The sequence below is a fragment of the Sceloporus occidentalis genome, unplaced genomic scaffold (genome assembly GCF_023333645.1).
Source record: "Sceloporus occidentalis isolate IW3139 unplaced genomic scaffold, rSceOcc1.0.p SCAF_4, whole genome shotgun sequence".
In the NCBI taxonomy this organism is placed as follows: domain Eukaryota; kingdom Metazoa; phylum Chordata; class Lepidosauria; order Squamata; family Phrynosomatidae; genus Sceloporus; species Sceloporus occidentalis.
The window spans coordinates 157628333-157651843 of NW_028316984.1; the positions used below are offsets into that span (position 1 = coordinate 157628333).

The 23511-nt window shown below is 41.1% G+C and overlaps 1 protein-coding gene across 7 annotated transcripts in view; it reads left to right on the forward strand.

Annotated features, from left to right (window-relative positions):
• AKAP6 (A-kinase anchoring protein 6) overlaps positions 1–23511 on the forward strand; it is a 330076-nt gene that overhangs the window by 269392 nt on the left and 37173 nt on the right. For all 7 annotated transcript variants that reach the window (XM_089522088.1, XM_089522091.1, XM_089522084.1 and 4 more), the window contains exon 12: positions 18399–18614. In XM_089522088.1, coding sequence (XP_089378214.1) covers positions 18399–18614 — 216 coding nt within the window. The remainder of the gene's footprint in view (positions 1–18398; positions 18615–23511) is intronic.

The following is a 23511-nucleotide window of genomic DNA, read 5'->3' on the forward strand; positions in this document are numbered from 1 at the left end:
GTGAGGGAGGGACTACAGGGGACGGAATAGATATAAAAGGCAGGAGTGAGTAACTCGAGTTTAATAGAGCTAAAAGGAGTTCAAGGGAATTGAGTTGAGAGAAGGTTTGAGTTCAGGGGAGTTTCTTGAGTGAGAGATCTAGGGAGAGGATCAGAAAGGGAATCTGACTGGGCCTAGAGAAAGTCAGAGAGGTATTCTGACAAGCCAGTAGAGAAACTAGAGAGAGAGACATAAATAGGGTTGCCATATCCCGCCGGGGGGCGGGACAATCCCGGTTTGGGAGGGGCCAACCCGGTCCCGGTCCGGTTTGGCGCCCAAACCGGGACGGCCCCGCCCACCGCGGCCACCTCAGGCCCCGCGGCGGCTCCAAGGCCTTGCTGAGGCCTGGGAAGGCTCTCCGCGGTTGGAGCTCCAGCCGCGGAGACGCTCCCTCCCGGGCCCCAGCGAGGCCTTCGAGGCGGCTCCGCGGTCGGAGCTCCAACCGCGGGGTCCTCCAAGGCCTCCGCAGGGCCAGGGAGGAGGAGGAGGCCGCTTCCCACCGCAGCGATTGCCGCGATGAGGAGCGGCCCCTGCCTCTTTCCCGGCCTGGGAGCCTGCTGAGGCTTCCTCCCAGGCCGGGAGGAGGAGGAGGAAGCCTGGCACCGCGGCGATCGCCGCGATGCCAGGCTTCCCCCCGCCCTTCTCGGCCTGGGAGCCGGCCTAGGCTCCCTCCCAGGCCGGGAGGAGGAGGAGGAAGCCTGGCACCGCGGCGATCGCCGCGATGTCAGGCTTCCCCCCGCCCTTCTCGGCCTGGGAGCCGGCCTAGGCTCCCTCCCAGGCCGGGAGGAGGAGGAGGAAGCCTGGCACCGCGGCGATCGCCGTGATGCCAGGCTTCCCCCCGCCCTTCTCGGCCTGGGAGCCGGCCTAGGCTCCCTCCCAGGCTGGGAGGAGGAGGAAGAGGACAAGGTTTAAAAATCTAGGACTTTTTTTTTTTAATTTCCTAGCCAGGAAATTTTAAAAAAAAAATGTCCTACATTTTCAAACCTTGTCCTACATTTGTCCCGGTTTCGAGGTCCTCCATTATGGCAACCCTAGACACAAAGGGTCTCAATATGGTCAGAGAAGGATACTGACTGGGAGAGAAAGTGTATTGGAGATTGTAAAGAGGGAGCTGAGCAACTTGGGTGAGTGTGTTTGTTCCTGAGGAGGTGGGGCTTCTGTGAGTCACTAGGGGCAGAGCCAGCAGCCTAGCTCTTTGCAATTGCTGCCAGAAGCTTTCAAGTTCAGTCCCTGCACAGGGAGCAGAAGGAGAGCTTTTTCTAGGAGGCCAACTTTGACTGGGCGAGTTTTGTCAAACTTGAGTGAGTGTGTTTGTTATTGGGGCTTGGGACTTCTGTGAATCACTGGGGGCTAGCAGCCTAGTTCTTTACAACTGCTGTCAGAGGCAAGTGCAAAGCTTCACAGTCAAGGAAGACTCAGAGCACAGAGCAGAAGGGGAGCTGGGAGCTGGGTTTGAGCTGTTTTCCCTTACTTTTTAACTGTTTTTTCTTTAAGGGGTTTGTGGGGGGCTTTTGCTCAGTGGAAGTAGTCAGAGACTTACCTGCTATAGCTATAGCTCCAGTCTCTTGAACTTAGTGACAGACCTTTTTGAACAGGCAAGGCCAACAGTGGTGTTTTAAGAGGGTGTTTTAACGGTGGAGTTTTTGAGGGGGAAGCCCAGAGTCCTGTTTCAGTGCCTACTTAAGACTGCTGAATATGGACAGTGAAGGAGCTGCCACAGTCACCTGCAACAGGTGTGCTATGTTCATGTTCTTGCCTATGGATGTGGGTAACTTCACCTGCACCAAGTGCAAGTTGGTAGCCCTGTTGGAAGAGAGGGTCCAGCAGCTGGAGGCCTGTCCATGTACACTTCAGTGTATTAGGGAGCAAGAGGTTTTCCTGGACAGAATGGAATGGATGGTCCAGGATGGGGAACACACAGAGGATATTTCTGGAAAGGAGGTCAGTTCACATACACAGGAAGTAGATAGTTGGTGGTGTGGGACCCACAGAAGTAGAAAAACCAGGGATCGTTCTGTGACGTTGCAGCTACAGAATTGATTTGAAGCATTCTCCTTTATCAGGGATGATGAGGAAGAACAGCAGGGACAGTCCTCAGGGAACGTACAGGGGACCCTGGGAGTACAACCACAGGGAATAGATGCTGCTAAGCCTCTGAGGAGGTGTGTGGTGGAGGTGAGGGGCACAGTTCATGAGTGAGAGTTCTAGGGAGAGGGTCAGATAGGGGGTCTAGAGAAAGAGAAGTATTCCGACAAGTCAGTGGAGAAACTGGAGAGAGAGTCAAGGGGTCTCAATATGGTCAGAGAAGGATACTGACTGGGAGAGAAAGTGTACTGGAGATTGTATCGAGGAAACTGAGAAAGGCATGCAACTATTATATTAATGTAACCATAACACATTTGAAGTATTCTACCTAAGCTACATTTTTGCTAAATGTTATTCAGTAAAGTCAGTGTATCTGTGTTATAACAGAAGCTTGTGCCTGAGTGAATTCTAAACCATATAAGTACAGACAAACATGCTATCTAAGATATTAAATTTTTAGGAGGAAGACACTTGGGATGCTAGCCCTTATACATTTAAGGAAAGTGTATAAAAGGTGGATGCTGGGCAGGTGTCATTGACTAGGGTACTTCTAGGCTTAGAATAGAGATCATGTCACAGTACTTTGTGGAGAATAATTCCCAAAGTGTGAAGATTAGCCTTAGCTCATGTTTCTCTTTCTCAGGGTTTTCTGACACTTGAGAAACATATTTTTCAACCATGTGTCAAATATTTTCTAATAGTCTTTCTATACTTATTATTGGGTCATGAACAAGCCAATGCCCTAAGAAAGTCCATATACTAAGGTAGGGAGTGTGTGTTGGCCTGCGACTGCAATCAGCCAAAGCCATCAGGGCCACTGAGAGAAGCTAGAAGTTGCATGCCAACAACTTTTAAAAGGCCAGTGTTGCCCTCCCTCCGTATTTGTAGAGATGCCTCCTTCACAAAATAGAATTATGCTTACTGTACAGTAGCTAACATTGCAACATGGAGTGACCTTTTAGTCAGTAAGCAATTGGATTTTGTAAGCTCTAATGCAACCACTAAAGATGGTGATTGACGTGGAGTTTGTTTATATCTCTGTCACATCTGTATAATTATCTTCTTTAAATGAAGTCCTTCTCTTTCAAGCTACATGGATCTGCTTTTGGGGGCACACTCAGTAATGGATCATTTTGAAAGAAAGTAGATTATGTTGTATTTATTTCATTTCATTTTCAGTCAGGACATTAGACTCCACACTTTGGCAAGGTATACTGATTGAACAGGTGAACAACACTGTCTGGCTCAGAGTTTGGAAAGTTTCCTTTTTGGTGAACTTTAAGAAGCCTCCAATCTTAAATCATTGTTACACTGGGACACAGTATTCAACCAAGTAATTTTCCCAAGCTTTGGGGCCCTCATTCCCACTATAGAAGTTTGTAGTTTGAGGGGGCCCTAGAGCTCTCAGTCTGAGAATTCTAAAATCCCCTCCCTGAACTACAAATTCCAGGGATGTTGCCATGGCAGTTAAAGTGAAACATAATGCTAAAATTGCATAATGTGAATGGACCCCTCGTCTAGCTATACTATATCCATATGCATCTCACTGGTCATATACCTGTGTCAGTTGGCTTGAAATCAGGGACTACGACAGATCTGAGAAGTTACTTTCCCCCTTTCTTACTCTCCTGGCTTATATATTGGGACCCAGTCTGGGTCCTGCCTGGCATTTTCCTTGCCTCCCAGTCTATCTTTCCTGCTTAACTGTTGTTTTAGATACTTCTTGCTATGGTCTAGCTGTCTATTGTCAGTTGATAGACAAGGAAACTGTTCACCTACATTACTTGTTGGCCTTCTCATGTTTTTTGCTTCCCCACAGCAAATCTTTTATTTCCCTTTGGTAGTTCTTGTCTCTTGGCATTAACTCGATTTGGGTTCATTTTGCATTTTTTGTGTTTGTTGGGGCGGGGGGGGGGGGAGAGTTGTTTGATTTTGGTTTGGCAATTTGGCAATTTTGGCCAAAATACTAAAAAAACACAAAAAAGCAAAATGAAAGAAAAGCAGCAGGCAGGGAAAGAAAAGGGGAGAGAGAGAGAGAGAGAGAAAGAAAGAAAGAAAGAAAGAAAGAAAGAAAAGGGTTGAGTTAGTTTGAGGAAAGGGAGGAGGAAAGGGTTTACCATTCTGTATTGTGGGGGCTTTGTACACTTTTTCTCACTGCCTTTGTCATTTTCTAAAAACATACTTAAAAAAAAGCTGTGTCCTTTTGCCAATGTCTTTGGCAAGGAGTCCCACAGCATCAGTGCTTCAGCCATTTGCTGCTGTACCATCCACTGATGGCCTTAAAATGTTTTTGAAGAAAAATATGGGAAAAAAGGTAAATATAGATAGTATTAGATGCATTAAACCACTGATGTACTACTTTCAGTGAAATGCTTCTTCCCTATACAGTAGCAATTTTCTGAGTATTTTTGTATCTGGGGGCATTCCCTAAAGGTATTTGGCACACTGGCTTTCATCTTGCTGCGTGTTCTCCTGCATTGACAAGGGATATATTCTATGAAATTCATTGCCACAATGTATAGGGATGCCCAATTTATTTATTTATTTATTTATTTATTTATTTATTTATTTATTTATTTTTAAAGAAGTATTTCAAAAGCCAGCTTGAATTTCCTGCAGCATATACTTGGCTGCTGTTCAAAACAAATAGACTATTTGCCTGATAAGAGAAGGTCATTCTTATGTACCTTAATATCCTGTGCTAAACAAATTTATACAATATGTGAAAGTGGGTGGATTTTTCTTTCAAAGTTGTGGCTTGCAGTCTTCCAACCATAGTTTTAAAAAGTTTTGCTATGAGAAGGGCCATAGCTCAGTAGTGGAGCACATGTATGCAATGTAGGACCATAGTTTAATTTTGGCATCTCCAGCTAGAAAATTAAAAACCCCTACTTGAAACTTTGGAGGAGGTTAGCATACTTTATAACATGGGAAACAAGTGTCCTCCTCTCGTGATTTAAATTGCCATTATAACCTGTTAATAGTATGATCGGGGATGACGCCTCCATTACTCTTTACAAACGGGACAAGAATGGGAGAAGCACATGAGGGTGCAATAATCTTCCCCGTGATCATGCTATTGACAAGATTTAATGGCGATTCAATCACGGGAGGAAGACGCTTGACTCCTCCGTGTGATAATCTTCACTGGCTGCTGAAACTTTTTAGAGCATTTGCCATGTGATATTTTGAGATGGCAGCCTCGTTTAGAGGGCCTAGGACAAATTGCGTAGCATCCAAATCTCTGTCTGTCTTTCAACATGGAGGAATTGCTAGAAAGTTCAGGGGAAACATTCAGAAGATTGTTCTAAGCTTTTGCTATCTGAGGCAACCACCACAGTCTGCTTAATGATAAAGGCAGCCCTATCACTAGTGGGTGATAGTAGGTAGGCTTATATAGACCTACACATCCCCCCCCCCCCCAGGAGATCTCCTATCTTTCCATTCATCCTTCTCCTGTCTAATGACAAATAGGCTTTCTAAAGACCATACTTTCTAGTGGCCACACTCTTTAAGGCATGTGTGCAAGTGGCTATTTATTACTTGGCTGCAGGTATTGGATGGGTTTTTTTGTCCACTGCTTCTCTTCTCAAAGTAGCAAAACAAGTTGTTGAACAGTGCCCTCAACCATTCGTTCTGCTATACAGCTGTTTAACAATTACAGGTACAGGTTCCCTTATCCAGAATTCTGAAAACCAAAATATTAAAAAAAAACCAAAATGTTTTTGATGGGTGGCTTAGTGATGGCTTTGTTTTGTTTCATGAAACAACTTTGTTTCATGAAATATAAATTAATATTGTGTTTAGACCTATCTACAAGGTACACACAAATATTAAAATACATGGATTCCATTTTTTTTTAAAAGCCCAAATCCAAAACATTTCTGGTCCCAAACATTTTGAATAAGCAAGACCCAACCTGCATATCACATTTCAGATATTACTTATTTTTTAAGATAGGTTTTATCAAAATATAGAAAATTATTACAGTGTAGCCGTGGTAAAACCATTTTTTAAAATAGAGTTTTTGATTTAAAAAAAAGTTCAAGCTATCTTTGTCTTATTAAATTTAAAATCCACAGGACGTTAATTTTCAAATTTCTATTTGCCTCTTGGAAAAATGTATGTACCAATCTGAAATATAAAATACATACATTTCAGAGAAAGTGCTTAGAAAATTTTCAAGAACTTGTGTAGATAAACTCGTTGTGGTTTCAGTTTCACTTTTTACTTAGGTAAAAATACAACATCTTTTGTGTTCATTATTTTATGCAAATCATAATTTCATAATAGAACTTTTAATATTATATTCTAATAGAGCTTTACATAGAATAATGGTACAAACTTTTACTTCAGAAAGTGATGTGGTTGTTCAATGTTTACATTTACACAGTAGTGTTAGACTTTTAATTGTCTTGATTCTAGTAAGAAGAATAATATGGATTCATTCATTCATCCATTCATTCATTCCAGGTGAAACAAAGGCACTGATTTAGAATTTCAAGAGAAGCAGAGTTGGTATAAGCCTTATTCAATTGTTCTCTCAGAATTTAAGTAAACACACCAGTAAGTGATCATGTTACACTCACTCTTGTATTCATTAAAAAGTGATGAGTCTGAAAGGGAGAGCCTGTTCTACACATGGAAGTTCTTTGCATTAGCCGGAAAAACCTTGCAGGATTTAGAACTGTATGGAAACTACGCACATAGAAGGCTCTCCTTTTCAGACTCATCACTTTTCATATAAGGAAAGTGGTATAGAAGGGATGGGACTAGAACGTTCTCTTTCTTGTATGCTTACTTAATTCCAAAGAGAACAACAGAATTGGGATACACTGATATAACATGCAAAGCAGAGATCACTTGTATTTTTTTTTAACTTCTGAAGTGGCTCCTAATTTATCTGTTTAATTTGTCTGTATATACCACAAACATGTTATAGATCTTCACAAGAGCATCTTCTGTCATGGTTAAGTTCATCATGGGTTGGTTTGAAAGTGATTGTGTAGATCAGCTTTTATGCATTGTATACCACTATAGATGCATGGATCAGAGGAAGTAGACTTAGGGGTGAAGCAGACCAGCAGGGTGGAGTGTCCTCTGGCCACTCCAGCCTGGTTGGCCCCTGATTGACATGGGATCGTAGTGACTGGATGGCCTGCTCTGGAAGTGGGCTGTAGCTGCGGTCCCAAATGGGATGCTGGCAGGAGCAGCTTTTCACCACTCCTTTTTCTATCACTTTTTCCTTGCTTGGTGCTCCCTCAGCACAGCTTCTGACCACTTTGGGGGGTATGCATTATCTGCACCCTCCACCCCCAAAGCAGCACAAAGCTGGTGCTTTTTGCTCATCTGTTTTAGGCCTAAGTCTATGAAAGCTTCTGGTTTAACATCTTTCTCTGTTAATCTCAAAGGTGCTACAATATCTCTTTGTCTAGTGATATTCCAGACAAACATGGCTATATCTTTAAGTAAGACCCTGTTGACTAAATAATCAATTTGGGAAATATCACAGCAGGTTCATTTTTGAAGCCTAATTGTCCATGTAGACAAACAATATAAATGGATCAAGAGTGAGCAACAAGGTAATAAAACAGGATGCAGAAACAATAAACTCTATGTTATAATTTTTTATAACAAGAACTGCACAATCTGTGAAATATGCAAGCCTCACAAATGTGTATGTTGTTAAGGAAAATGCAACATGGGACATACAGTAATAGAAATAAAATATGTATGTGAAAGTCACAATGACTAAGCAAGAGCAATTAAGAAGCTACACAGGTGAAAAAGCTAATGTAATTTAGAAGTCTTGAAAGTCAAGGACAGAATTATAGAATGTACAATTGGAAACACCTGAGATTCATTAAGTGTACAAGGTAAAATGATGAAATACTTGGGTTGGTCTTAAGTGTGGGTTGAACTATGTGAACTAATCAAAATGAATGTACACACCCACTGGGTGGAAACTGACTCGTGGGTGGTGATTAACAATGGCTATAATAATTGCAATGTTTGCCAATGTTTTTTGTTGGGTAGTTGGAGTAGTTTGGAGATATTGTGGAGTATTGGAGATTGTAGAGATTGTGATTTGTAGGGCATATAGTATTTGTATATAGTAGAATAAAGTAGATCTTTTATATAAGACTACTGAGTTGTCTGGTGTCTTGAGTGAAGATACAAGAGCCAGCAGAATCCTGGAGAAGTTTGGAGACATCTGAGGAAGAAGAGTGAGAAGACTTGGAGAGTTTGTCAGGGTCTTCAGCCTATTCTCTGAAACTCTGCTGCTTTGAAGAAAACATTAACCACTGACCAAAGCTGGTCAGCTCTGCTGCATAACAAGGTGGTGAGTTCGAGCCAGAGGTGAAGAGCTACAACTCCCATCATCCCTGACATATGTATGTGCAGAACATACAGAAAGTTGCCATAGTTTTCAGATGATCGAAAGGTTACTTTATCTTTTCCTTAGCTCACCTAGAGCAGGAAGTAGGACTTAGAAACTACAAAACATGCATCAGAATTTTGTAATATTTCTGTTTTGAATTGTTTTGTTTCCATGATTACATGGATATACTTCCCTGAGGAACAGGCAAAATGAAAGCTGAGTTTTCCATTCTCTTTTCCTCTGTTAGCCTCCATAGACATGCAAATATGTTCAATCCACAATCAGGAGGTCTTTTTCTGATGTAGAGGACTGAGGAAAAAGGGGAAGATTGTGGGAAATTAAGTGGAGGCACCCCCAGTGGGTGAAGTAAGTGTAAACAAATGAGCAGCACTTCCATCTGAATTATCTCAATTTCCCCCTTTCTCTTAAGCCTTCTGTGTTGCATCCCCTTCCAACTCTGTTGAATCTCCAACTCTTGAGGGAGCATTTTCAAGTGTTCTATGGCTGGCCGGGAGAATAGGGAGCAGAAAGGTCAACCTCTGCTTGCTCCCTTTCTTGTATGAATATTTCAATCCAACATTGGCTGACATTCTGTTAGGAACATATTGTTGTTGTTAACTGCCTGAGAGTCAACCTTGACTCATGGCAACCCTGTGGATGGGACATCTCCAAGAATCCCTGTCTTCAATTGCTCTGCACAGAGCCTGCAGGCTCAGACCCATGGTCTTCCTAATTGAGTCTAATCATTTAGCATGTGGTCTTCCTCTCTTTCTAGTGCCTTCTACCTTTCCTAAATCATTGTCTTTTCAAATGAGTAATGCCTTCTCATGATGTGGCCAAAGTATGACAACCTCAATTTAGTCACTTTGACTTCCAGGGAGAGTTCTGACCTGATCTATTCTAGAAGCAATTTGTTTGTCTTCTTGGCCATCCATGGTATTCTCGGCACTCTCAAACAAATTGATTTTCTTTCTATCACTGTTCATCTCTCACAGCCATATGTGGCGATGAGAATTATGATGCAGTATACATGCACACATTTCCCTTATACATGTGTGTTCTTTCTGTGTGCTGTGGAGCTCCTTCCTCTGCAGCATCCAGAACCCATCCCCAAGTTACTATACAACCACAAATGTTCTCTCGTATGCCTATTCTGTGTCTCATAGAGAGCAGCAGGATGAGAGAAGTAGCTGGCTAAATCCTTGTTGCCAGATGCAAAATTCCATCAGTGCTGAGACCTTTGGGGGATCACAGTGGTATATAGTTCTGTTAGAATAAGATAAAAGCCTCTAGAACTTTGGATGAATCAATTGTCTGTGGGTTTTGTCTGCCAATACCAATAGCTGTGCGTTTTTGTTTTTGTACTCTGCTGTGTATATTGTTTTTGCTATAGCTGGGTGATTTTCCCCCAGACTGCACCAAGAGTTTAGGCCTTTATCCCACCTACAATATATAGGCTGTCTCTCCCAGTCCTCCTTCTTCTCCCATTTCTGGACAGGTTCACCCTAGTGTAGCACACATGCAAAATTACCATGCTATGCTGAGCCATGTGGGGCTGTAGCCCTACAGTGACTTCATGTGCTCAGAAAAGTGCTGTGTGTTCAATTTGTTCAAACACTCATATTTCTTGTCCTCAGGTTTAGCTTTATTTAGGTTTTAACAGAGAGGTCACAGCATGTGGTCATGGAATATGAACTGATTTCCATTGTACCTGTTGTGCATTTGTTTCTTTCTCCACTAGTTATTATTTGGTTTATTATAGGTACTGCATTTATACTGTTTTAATATTATTTCATATTTTGAAATTTTACTGACAATATAATAGAACTGATTAAATGAATTGAATTGATAGTTATTGTTCCTGACAATCCCTCTTTTAAACAAAACTCCTTAGTAATCAGTCAGCTTCTTATATTTGGCTTATTCCCAGAATAAGGTGAACCTAATAATATATCTGACATATTCCTGGAACCAAATCAAGGGCCCACTGTAGTTTAATTTTCAGACAGCAGAATCTTTAAAATAATGGATATGTTGTTAACAGATTATTGACAAAACTGCATTTTTATTTCAAGAAGGTACTGTGATAGATGCCAGCATTTCTATAACGATATAAACAGTCAGTAATCTATTGTAATTTCCTTTAAGAATAATTTGATATTAAATATTATTTTATATAACTAGAATTTTAACTATGTTGTTAATTTAGAAAGAGCAGTATATTGTGCATTACTAATTACACAGGGACATGGACTAAATGGCAGTCTTTTGATTTAAATAACAAAGAGTTTTTAAAGTATGTAACACAACATATAAGTGGCACCAAGAAATTAAAAATGTCTTGCTTGGATAATCATGGCTTTTCTACATAAAAACATTTTTAAAGCATAAGTTTAAGACTTATTATCAGTCTCTGTCCATAGATTGTACTGTTGGACTCAAGCTGGGATAAATCCAGGTAATATTTATTGGTTAGCAGTGCAACAGTTTTAACAGTTTTGAAGTCATTTAAAGCCAATTTATTTGTATGTCTGTTTGAAAGCTCATTATTTGAAAGGAGTAGTAATGCCTAAATTACTCATATTGCATAGCAATGATTCAGGCAGAATTCCTAAACAATCAAAACTTACTTAAAATAAATTTGTGTTAAAAACAGTCTGATAGCACTGGCATTTTCCCCATGTAAGCAGAGTGAAAAGAAAAATAAGTATATTAGAGATCTGGATATTTTTAATAATAAATGTCACATGCCATTTCCAACATTGTCAGTGAGATGGTCCACTCTTAGTAGAGAATCTGGGCAAGGAGAGGCTCTTTGCAGCAATTTAGTGGATAATAGTATAAAGGATATATATTTTTAAAAGAAGAATTCAGTTCACTATTTTGAAAGAACTATTCATCTATTTTAATCATCTATTTTAAAGTGATCTTCTATGTTTCTGACTTATGGGTAGATGGTATTTACAAAATGTCAGTCTGAGATTTTTTTCTTGAACTGTCATCCTAATAAAATCTGACGGCAAGGACATTATAGCCAACTTTGTCCCCTCTCCATAATTAGCATGAAGGACCTCAGATGGGTTAATCAGGAAAGTTGTACAAAGGATTTCCAATGAATGGTCATGAAAGCAGCAGTATGACTTTAAAAACCTCACACTGTGGGCAAGATGGATGGCAATCAAGAGACAAATGTAGGAGCAAAGCTGTTTGGAGAGAATAGTTTTGTAGTGTATGATGTATGTTACGCAAATGAGCTTATTAGGCCTCTCATCTATTTTATTATTGGTGCCCAATTTAATAGAGTCATTTAAAAAACAATATTTCTGCCTGACTCCTTGGAAAGAAGAAGATACATTGATATAATTGAAAGCAAATGATTGCATGTTGTGCCATTTAATCATGTCATTTTTCAGTGGCTGTTTCTTGCACATCACTGCATGCATATAGAATATTTAGCTTCAGTACAGATTAGGTCTCGCTAGTAGCAACTAAGTGCAGTCCTAATTTTAGGTGACATTTTCTTTTAACTTTGAAATTACTTAAAGAACCTAGTATTTTCCTTAGGAGGTGACATGTCATCATTTACTTCCAGTGTGTGGCATCTGGTAGTGGTCATGGCAGCAATGATAATGATGATGATTTTGAAAAATAACTTATGACAAGTTGTCCTTTGCAAGTCTGTAATGGAAATGCTTATTTTTTTGAAAAATTATTAAGCACATCTAGCTAGTTCTTAAAATACAAGATTTACCACAGCAGGAACTGGAAACATGGGTAAAATTTCACAGAAAACTATAAATATTCTGTTAGCAGTATATTTTCATTATATGCAATCAAGAGGCTTTGTTAACACAAACGAAGAACCAGTGTGGAGTGTATATGCCATGCTGGCATCCAACACTGACCAGCTTTGTAAGGAAATGCACCCTCCAGTCTTTTAACAAAGGCAGCTTATAGGTATAGCACAAGGGTCAATAAGTGGTAAATGTTTGTGAAGCTTTCAGTATGTAGACTTACCTACGAGTAAATCCCATTTAACTTATGTAGACTTACCTAAGAGTATATTCCATTTGTGTGTTACTTCTGAAAAGGAGCATACAGGCTGGCATCCCATTAATGGCATATGAGTAGATAAATTTCCTTTACGCCTGCATGTGTCCTTTTTTGCATACTGTGCAGGTTCCCTTCCTGGACTTGCTGCTGTTGTTGTTATTGTGTGCCTTCAAGTCATTTCTGACTTAGGGTGATCCTAATGTGAACCAATCACAGGCCCGTTACAGACGGGCCTTAAAGTGTGCGCTCCATGCGTGCTAGGGTTAGAAAGGGGCGTCCTTTCCGGACGCCCCCAACCCTAGCAGACGCAGAGCGCACACAAAATGGTGGCGGCCGTTCCACATGGCCGCCGCCATCACGATGTCACGACCACGCCACCTCTATACGGGGCGGCACGGACGTGACGTTGTCACGCCGCACCAGGGCGAATAGTGCGCCCCTTCCCCGGCTGCAAAAGGAGCTCCGAAACTGAGCTCCTTTTCCGTTTGCGTTGCTGGGCGCAGCCTTCAGATGGCTGCGCCCAGCGACGCAGAGGAGAAAGGGGCCAAGCAGTCCCTTTCTCCTCCTCCCCGCCACTGCAGGGTGTCTTTGGGGCTTGAAGCCCCAAGGACACCCCTTTCCAGGCTGTGGGGAAGGGGCCTTTTGCCACTTCCCCGCAGCCTGGAAAGCAGTGGATCGGGGCCTCAGCGGCTGTCACTCTGGCCACTGAGGCCCTGATCTGGCGAGGAAAGGGGCGGGTGCAGGCCGCCGCTTTTTGGCAGTCTGTAATCCACCACAGGGTTTTCTTGGCAAGTTTCTTCAGAGGGTGTTCGCCACTGCCATCATCTAAGGCTGAGAGACTATGACTTGCCCAAGTAGGTCTCCAGGGCTGAGTGGGGATTTGATCCTTGTTTTCCAGAGTCATAGCCCAATGCTCAAACCAGTACACCAGACTGGCATTCACAGCCTCTGAAGTCCTCTCCTTCATACAGTTATTCAGTGCCTCATTGGGAGCAGGAGGATCAAAGAAGCTTCTGGTTTTATCCTGTAGTCAGCTGCAAAAAAAATACAGCAATGCTACACAGGATCTCACTGCTAATGTCATTACTTAATGTCTAGTTATAGGAATATAGCCAGATGCTTCTTGATCCTGCTTGTTGGTCATTAGGAACAGAATGGCTGTGCAGAGAGAGGGCTTCAGAGGTTGTATGGTAAGTCCAGGGGCTCAGCTAGGGTTGGTCAATATCTTGAACTATTATACTGAGCCATATAGGATTGGAGCAATGCAGTTATACTTTTATTTTGTTTCTGCATTGTTATTCTGTTTATCAATTTTGGACTGCTGTTTTTGGCATCCAGAGTCCACTCTGAAGAGTGAGATGACAAATTCAGGCATTTCAGATTTAGCATTCCTTCGTGTTTTTCTGTCCAAGCGATAACCAGACCTTTGTTTCTAAAATGAGACAGGATCTCTCATGCCTTAGTGGTATTTAATCAGTGACTAGCTTTGCCTAAATGATTTCTGAAGTTACAGTATTTGAGTTAAATGCATAGTTTCTATCAAATTTAATCTGATTGCTCATATGTACATTTTAAATGAAAGTGCCATTGCATTGTGATAGTTTGATCAGATGTTTCTGTGTAAGCTAGCTTTAGACAATGGAAAATAGATAAAGCAAATTTCAAATTATCTCATAACCTCTGCTTCTTGGGGCAGTCTGGACTATGAGCATGAAATAAATATACTTCTTGGGGTTGGAAAAGAAGTGTATTCCACCCATGCTTTAAAACAGAGCTTGGAAAAACTGAGGTTTTGTAGACTACAACTTTCAGAACTCTGAAGCTTACACAACCACTGACCATGCTATCTGGCAGATTATGAAAACTGGCATCCAAGTAAATTTTCCAAGTTCTGTTTTTAAACAAGCAACCCTAATTCACCTCTCCAAAACTAATTTACAGGTTGGAACATAGCCATCCTCTGGATTGCATAGCTGTCCAAATTTTCCAATGGAGTGTATAAAAGGGGGGGGGGGGGGATGGGATGGGATGGGACATCATGCACCAAAATGCATACTTTAGGGAAAATCATAAATGTGTACATAAATGTGTGAGACCTCTTTGAAAGCACTTTCATTAATGTGTGCCTCACCTATTTCTAGTTCTGAAAAGGGGAGCAAGAGAAGCTGATTGGCTGAATCTGGTCATAAACCCCTTCCACCTTCCAGTTTTTTGAACAGTTTTGTGCATTATTCAACCTTAGAAAAACATTAGCAACAATTACAGTGCTGTCTTGAATGTGGTCACAGACAAGGCAAAAATGTTAGGAAGAATGAACATGCTTTACACACAGGCACATTTGGATGGATGCCAGCAATGACACCAGAGCTTCCTTGGCTAAAGTAATGTTTGATTTGCTGCCATGCAAATTGGTTATGTAAATCACAACATTGGCATGGTTTGCATGTGAGTAAAAACATGCCTGAACCTCTGTTTAAATATTACATCTCTCTTCCCATAGAAGTGATTGTAATAAACCCCAGGAAAGTAAATATTGACATGTTCAGGGAACATGTGAAAATGATGCACTACTATAAACTCAATAATCATGGTCATGGCAATATTTTACCATAAATAGTGATTTTGAAATGTGTCATTCAACTTATTTAAAATTCAGAAATATTAAGGGGGAAAAGTTCCCTTGTTACAGAAATAATGGAATTCTGACTCTTACCAGAGTGAGGTAATTGAAACAGTTATAGAATGCATTTATTAGTAAGTATGATATCTGTATGAAATGTCCACCTGCTGATAAACTGCATAGTGTAGCTTTACAATGAAATGCACTCAATCATTTTAAAACATCTCCCAATGAAGCCTTATTGGGATTAACATTTTGAACACAAATACTTTTAAGTATTAAAATACCCATTCTAAATGAGTTTGCATTGTCTTGTTTACCCTTGTTCACGAATAAGCAATCTGTTACTGTTAAAAGAGTCCAAATGTGCTGGAGGAACCTGATTAGTAAGTAATTCAGATATATTATGGACATAGTCATAATTTTTGCTGAAGACTTTCAATTAAGCAATCACCTTTTCATTATCCAGAGGCATAAAAAGTAATAGTCATATAGATATATTAGATGTTTACACTACTCTTTTGGTTTAGGAATGATCTTAATTTGCTGTTTGTTAAGAAGGAGGGAATAATACCCTTCCTATGTCCTACAACAATTTAAAAAGATATATTTAACTAATGGCAATATTTAGTTTTTCCTTTTGGAAATGATATCATTTAGGAGATTACAATAATCAGTGTTTTCAAGCACCAGTATCTATACCCAGCTCTGATATTTTACAAGAAACCAAGCCTTTTCTTGTTTAACTGTAATTCTCTATCCCCATCCTGTGCCACCAAATTCTCCCTAAAAGGAAACTTAAAGGCTTAGATTTTCTCATGGGATTATGTACTTTCATCTCTAACATCCTGCAGAGAGATACAGATGCTGCCATGTTACACATTTTATATGGCCCGGTAAGCTTCTGAATGGGAAGAAATCTTCCATGCTATGATGTGGTAGAAAAATATTAGCTTCACCACAATTCAGAGAAGGAAACATGGATACAGGAGAGTAAGGCTGAAAGATTCACCTGTGGCATTTTTTCCTTCATGTTTCTCTTTGAAAAGTACTTAATGCAGTGTCTGCAATAGTAGCTGCAGATGTATGCAGGAGGATCAAAGAGAAATGTATAACTTAGAAGCATATCCTGGTTTTAAGTGGACAAGTGCCAGTGGCAAGGTTAAACATTCCAAAGTCAGCATCAGCAAAGTCCCACACAGCCAGCGGACAGGTCAGACTGAGAGAATCCAAAGTCAGAGTCTAGGAAACAGAGCCAAGGTAACAACAAACAATGTCCTGTTGGACACTCAGGAAAACTTAGTGTGGGGGATACAGCGCCAAATAAAATGTCTTTGTCTGCTCACATCTGAAACATGTTAGGAAGGATCTAATTAGGGGACTTTCTGAATTTAGCTCAAATTGCTGAGGGGGGAAGGGTCCTAAGAACACCCTCGCGAGATTGTGTCCTGTGATGTCTATGAGAGGTCCAGAAGAATCCCTTGAGAGACAACACTGAGACAGATTGTTCCAATTAAATCCAAATATTTATTAAAAAGGGAAAAACAAACACAAAGCAAAGGGGCACACACATTCATGCACACACACAATTCTCAATGAAAGTAAAGGAGGGACACCGGGAGAGAGTTGAGAGAGGCAAATCTACGGGAGATACTTACTTCTGAAGGCTTCTCCGGGAACCAGATGTGGATATAGATGACACGGCCGCCAAAACGTGGGGGGAAATGGCCACGGGAGCAAAAATCAGAGTTTGGTCTGATGTGAAGCCAGGCTGTATTCTGAATGTAACATACCGATGAGTGTTTAGACTGAGGCTTATATAGACAATTTGTAGCCCCTGGCTATGAACTTAATGGCTTTACTGTAGCCAAGACAAAGGGTATGAAGACCTGGGCTTTTGATAAACCAAGGTGAAGAATAGACTGAGCCAGAGCACTTGGATCTGAACACAATCAGGCAAACAGATGAGTAGATGGCCATTGACTTAATCATTGGGCCATTAGGTGTGAGGCTGAAGACAAACAGCCTGTATTGTGCTGGGTTTGGAGGAGATTATTTTTCTTGTCTAGCAACTCCCAAACTTCCTGTGTGGAATTTCCAGTCTTATCTCTAGAAATAATAATAATAATAATAATAATAATAATAATAATATAGATTTATTTGTATCCCGCTCAGTCACAGGAAATCCTTGCGGCTAACAACAGTAAAAAAGATACAATAAAAATATCACAATAAGATACAAATTAACCCCTTCCAAATCCCCTGACCAATAAAAAAAAATAAACAATATAAATAAGGTAGCAATCAAACAAAAAACATAAACATTACAATCAAATAGAGTTCATAAATAATCCCTTTCCCAGCCCCTCAATGCAAATTCAAATCTAAACAATATTATATGAATTAAATGCAAAACATAACACAATACCCAGGAAAATAATATAAGAATACAATATATCATAATCCAAATACCTTAGCAACAGTATAAAATACAATTTGTCCCAATTACATTTAAAAACAAATATCACAAATTCAGAATTCATAAAAAGATTCCCAGGTGGAATAGGGTGCAAAAGTCCAGGTGGAACACACCGGTCTCTGAGCCTCCCAAAATCAGCTGTGGGTCTGCTCCCAGTGGGCCCAGGGCAGGGAAAGCAGTTTCACAGTCTGTAGTCCTCCGAGGACACTGCTGGGCTTGGTGTAGGATTCTAGGGCTCCTACACCCTCCTTTGCAAGCTGCCTACATGATATCTCTGCTTTCGAGAAATGGCGGTGCCCCTAGGAGGTCAGCTTGGGGTCAGAGTGAATTCCACACACACTCCAAAATTTAATATAAATCAATATGCTCTAACAGACATCAGTCCAGTTCATATAGTAGTGGTCCTTTCCTTGATATGCAGAACTGTCCAATGCTAATTCCCACAGATGTAAGTCCCCTTACTAATATGTGAGCCTCCAAAAGGATTCTGGACAGCCCTTTTAAAAGTTTAGAGGCAGATAACCCTGTTAGCAAACAGCATCTTCTGTATCTGATAAAGTAGTATACAGCTGATGAGTGCCATACATCTTGACATACTCCTGTTGTAGGTCATGGTACAACTATTTTTCACTTTGCTGTTTGTTAAAGAACCATGGCACTCTGCAAAGTCATGGTGGAATGTTTAAAAAATGCCTTAACAGAATGTAATGCATTGACATTGACCCTTTTTCTGTCCACAGTCCCTCTGTTGTGAAATTAAGCAGCGACGTCGAGGAGTAGGCTCGGTGTTGCGTTTGTGTCAGCATCTCCTTGATAATCAAGATACCTGCAATCTGAATGCAGATCACCAGTCGATGCAGCTGATCATTGTAAATCTTGAAAGGAGATGGGAAGCCATCGTCATGCAAGCTGTCCAGTGGCAAACCAGATTACAGAAAAAGTTAGCAAAATATCCAGTAAGTGACACCTGTTCAATTCTCTATCCTTTCCATCCATGTATATGGGGCATATTTTCCTTCAATGTCTTTTGACTTAAGTAGACCACAAGTTAAACACGAGTCAACAGTGTGATGCAGCAGCTAAAAAGGCCAATGCGATTTTAGGCTGCATCAATAGAAGTATAGTGTCTAGATCAAGGGAAGTAATAGTGCCACTCTATTCTGCTCTGGTCAGGGCTCACTTGGAATACTGTCTCCAGTTCTGGGCACCACAATTCAAAAAGAATGTGGAGAAACTGGAGTGTGTCCAAAGGAGGGTGACTAAAATGGTGAAGGGTCTGGAAACCATGCCCTGTGAGGAACAACTTAGGGAGCTGGGAATTTTTAGCCTGGAGAAGAGAAGGTTAAGAGGTGATATGATATCCTTGTTTAAATACTTGAAAGGATGTCATATTGAGGAAGGAGCAAGCTTGTTTTCTGCTGCTCCAGAGACTAGGACCCAGAAAAATGGATACAAGCTAGAGGAAAAAGATTCGACCTCAACATTAGGAAGAACTTCCTGACAGTGGAACTCACTCCCTCAGAGAGTGGTGGAATCTTCTTCCTTGGAGGTCTTTAAACAGAGGCTGGTTGGCCATCTGTTGGGTATGCTTTGATTGAGATTTCCTGCATGGCAGGGGGTTGGACTGGATGACGCTTGTGGTGTCTTCCAACTCTATGATTCTATGAATTTTAATGCCTTTGCCAGGTTTGCCAAATAATTAGGTTTCTGAATCCTTCACCCAAAGCCTGTCAAGGGAGTAATCTCATTAAGGGCTAAGCACAAAGTACATCTTGATTTTTATATTGTTAATCACACAAATTCTGATCTGTTTAAGGCACTATGTGAGTTTTGCAGAATTAATGTTGGTGGCAGATAAGAGTAACTGAGCCCCAATTAGGATTAAACCAAAACATTTGTCCTAGACCGGTGATGGCAAACCTTTTAGAGGCTGAGTGCCCAAACTTAAAGGTGTTGCACTGGGTGTTAACTAGTGCCAAGGGATGGGACTTCTGGGGGCAGGACTTCTGCCTTTTGGGGGCAGGACCTATGCCTTCCAGGGGTGAGACTTCTGTGGGTGGGACTTCCCTAAAGACAGCTGAAGTCCCAAGAGGGCGGGGGGAAGAGGAGAAACAGACACGCTCCTGTCACTCTTTTCCTGCCCTCTCGTCTCTCCATGTGCCCTCACAAATGCCAGGGAGCGCACGCATGCCATAGGTTTGCCACCACGGTCCTGGACTATAATATGATATTGCACAGTCCACCTCTAGAGTAAACTGTTTTTATTCTAAATGTTCTGTTAGTCTATTGCAAGTATATATCTATCAGAGCTTAGAAAAGGTACTTTTGGGGGCTATAAGTTCCAGAATCCTAATGGCCAGTAGACATGACAGTAGGGAATTTGTGTCCATTGTAATACAAAAATTAATCCACACCCCTAGTTTAGATATCTTTATGGTTTATGGTGGTCCTATTCACATATACACACCATCCATAATCACTAATAGAATATGAAAGCAAGTAATAAACACTATAGGAATAAATACTGACCACAAACAATGGGGTGGCTTACTTGTGTATTTATTTCCCTATGGAAGCAATTAAAAATTTTTGGTCCAATGTAGAAAAACTTGTATTCACTTTGAGATTGCAGAAGAAGTGTTGCACATGTATTGCTATTGTCCTTATAGAGGTGAATGTGCATGCACATATGCGGTCAGTTGCCCATTCAGGAGTGCATTTGGTTGCTCAGCATCAGCTTTCAGCACAAGGATTACTGTATATAGCACTATCATTACAGAACTCCTGATGAGGAGATTTACACAGAACACTTCAGTGTAAGATCTCAGACATTTAGGGACTTAACAGACCACACCAACAGACCACTGTTTTCCTTGCCAGATTGGGGCTACATGCTGTAGTCCTGATCTGGCCTTTCTGTAGTGGAAAAAGAAGCCACAAAAAGCAGCTCCTTTTTGCACTGTGGAAAGGGTGCCCTAGCTGTGGCAGCGGCAACGGCAGGTTTTCACTGCTTCTTCGGTACAGTGCATGTAAACATTGGGCCAAAGATGTGGCATGATGCCGCCTGCCATCTGATCAGGTGGGCAGGGTGAGGGCGGAGTCAGAGCAGAGTTGGGGCAGCCAGTGTGCATACACCACACCCCCACACCATCACGACATTGGCGTAAAACGCCAGTCTGTCATGCCCCTTAGTTCAAGTTTAGAATAGCAAAGGTAGAATTAATATGTAAAAGAGATCTTGTAGCACCTTTGAGACTAACTGAAAGAAAGAAGTTGGTAGCATGAGCTTTCATAGACTTGAACCTGCTTCCTCAGATGCATGTTAGGGAGAATTGTTTTGTATCTAACCTAGTTCAACCTTTCCTGTAGCACCCTATCCTGTTTTGAAAAAAATCATAGGCAGATATTAGCCAAACGTTTCCTTTCCTTGGAATTCTGCTGTTGGCTGCCATGGTCAATAACTAACTGGTGGTGTGATTTGATTTGTGTCTTGCTTTTTTTTACTAGAATTCACAAAACAACTCATAGTATACATAAAGTGAAATAGCAGGAACAGGTGATGTCTTTGCCTGAAACCATCCCCTCACAGAGAATTTGAGTATTACATGACCATGGTGTGCATGGAAGGGGGGAATCCAGCTGAATGAAGAGCATGCATGCAAAGTCATCTTTGTCTGCCTCCATCCCATACAGAGCAGCTGGCCTTACATGGCACTGGTGAGGGAGAAGATAGACTAGCAGGCAAGCGATGATAGAGCGTCTATTTTGTTTCATTTAAAATGTCAGCAGTTGGCAATGGAGTGCACTGTTGTTGTTTTGTTGTTGTATTCCTGGTTTAATTTAATATGCTAGAATTTACTGCTCTATTTTGCCTGAAGCAGAGGCAAGAGACAACTGTGGGAAAACCCAACAGGTTGCTGAACACAAAGGTGTAAGCTGCCACTGCAATTGATGCAATTCTCCTCTTTCCCAGGTGAGCAGCTACCGTGTGTAGCCACAATTCCTCTAAATAAGCCGCTATGTATTAATTAAAGGCTAGTGCTGCTCTTGCAGCAGGAGTGAAGCAGTCTTGTAGCTCTATTTGGACAGGAATCGATTGGGAAGTGAGGTAGAGGGAGTGTACAGGCACTGCGTGTTTTCTTGATGTCAGAATGCCGGAGAACTTCACAAGCACCATACTGCTCTGTTACCACTTTGCCTGGGGTAACCAAGACTGGTTGCTGGACTGAATTACCTTTTACCTGGTAGGAAATGCAACTTGGTTTCTGCCAAGATATTGCAGCTTTTAAGAATTCTCAATATAATTATTTGTTTTTAATTGTAGGTTTTATCTTTCTTTTAGGAAGAACCCCTCACTCCTAAAATATGCACAATATGAAAAGTGGATATCTGTATATGTAGGTATCTCAGGTGTTAAAAGAGTTTTTAAAATCTGAATGCTGTCTTTAGAGCTGAATTTAGTCTCTATGGCATATTCTCTCCCTCTTTCTCTCTCTTTTCTTGGATTCCAAGCTGGCATGCTACCACATCGCCTTTCATTCAGTTCCTGTGTAGTCATTTCTTGGGCTGATCCCAAGATTGCTTTTTCTGCTTTGCCTATCTGTCTGCACTTGATGATGTGCCAGTCTTGGCAGATGAATGGTATCCCTGGGAAACGAGGTTTTTTTGTTATTATCTGAGGTTGCCCACAGTATACTGTAATATATGAAAACAAATGGGATGTGTTTACATCTCTGATGGCATCTGATTTGGTATTGGCAAGAATCGTTGACAATGAAAATGCTAGCCTGGATGATTAGATCATGTGTTCTGGAAGTTCAGGAGCTGGTCCCATCTTCTGTCCTTTGATGTATCTACAGACATTTTCCTTTGTCCATTTTCCTTTTCATGAACCCCAGTGCCATCCTATTATGATTTCTTGGTAATTATGTTGAAGTTATCTGAACAGAGCTGAGAGAGTTCGTGTGTGTGTGTGTGTGTGTGTGTGTGTGTATCTGTATCTGTGTGTTTTAGCTTTTTAAATGACCTTTTCCAGATGGTTTACTATTTATTTTCACAGTGAAATCCTATATGTCTACTAAGATGAAAGTGTTTATAGGAGCATGGCCTTAACCATTTACTGTTTTGTATCAAATCACGGTTCCATCACTTAAATACTGAATATACTCATGTATAAGTCTAGAAATTTAGGGCAAAAAAATGACCCCAAAAGCCTGAGTCAGCTTATCCACAGGTCAATGTACATAGTGTATCTTAACTCTTATTTAAATGAAGAAACAATCCCTTGGTGAAAAGCAGGAGTATAATCTGTCATGGAAGCACTGATTCCCTCTACTCTCTCACCCATCCAGCCTTAAGAGTGAACACAAAGAGTTATATCTGCTGGAATTCTTTGACATTTTTTTTTTACTTTGCTTCATCCGTCAAATCCTTTGCTATATGCCCCTAAGTTTTACCCTCGACTTATCCAATCTCTTCAATCTCTCTCTCTCTACAGGCTCCTTCCCGTCGGACTGCAAACATGCTCTCATTTCCCCAATTCTGAAAAACCTTCTCTTGACCCCTCCTCTTTGTCTAGCTATCGTCCAATTTCTCTTCTCCCCTTTCTTTTTAAGGTTTTGGAACGGGTTGTTTATTCGTGCTGTCCTGAGTTTCTTGAAGCCAACTCCATCCTTGATCCCTTCCAGTCTGGTTTCCGCCCAAGGAATTCTACAGAGACAGCTCTCACTAAGATCTCCAATGACCTTTTACGGGCCAAGACTAATGGTCTTTACTCTGTTCTCATCCTTCTCGATTTGTCTGCAGCCTTTGACACTGTTGATCACTGTCTCCTAATTGACATACTCTCTGACC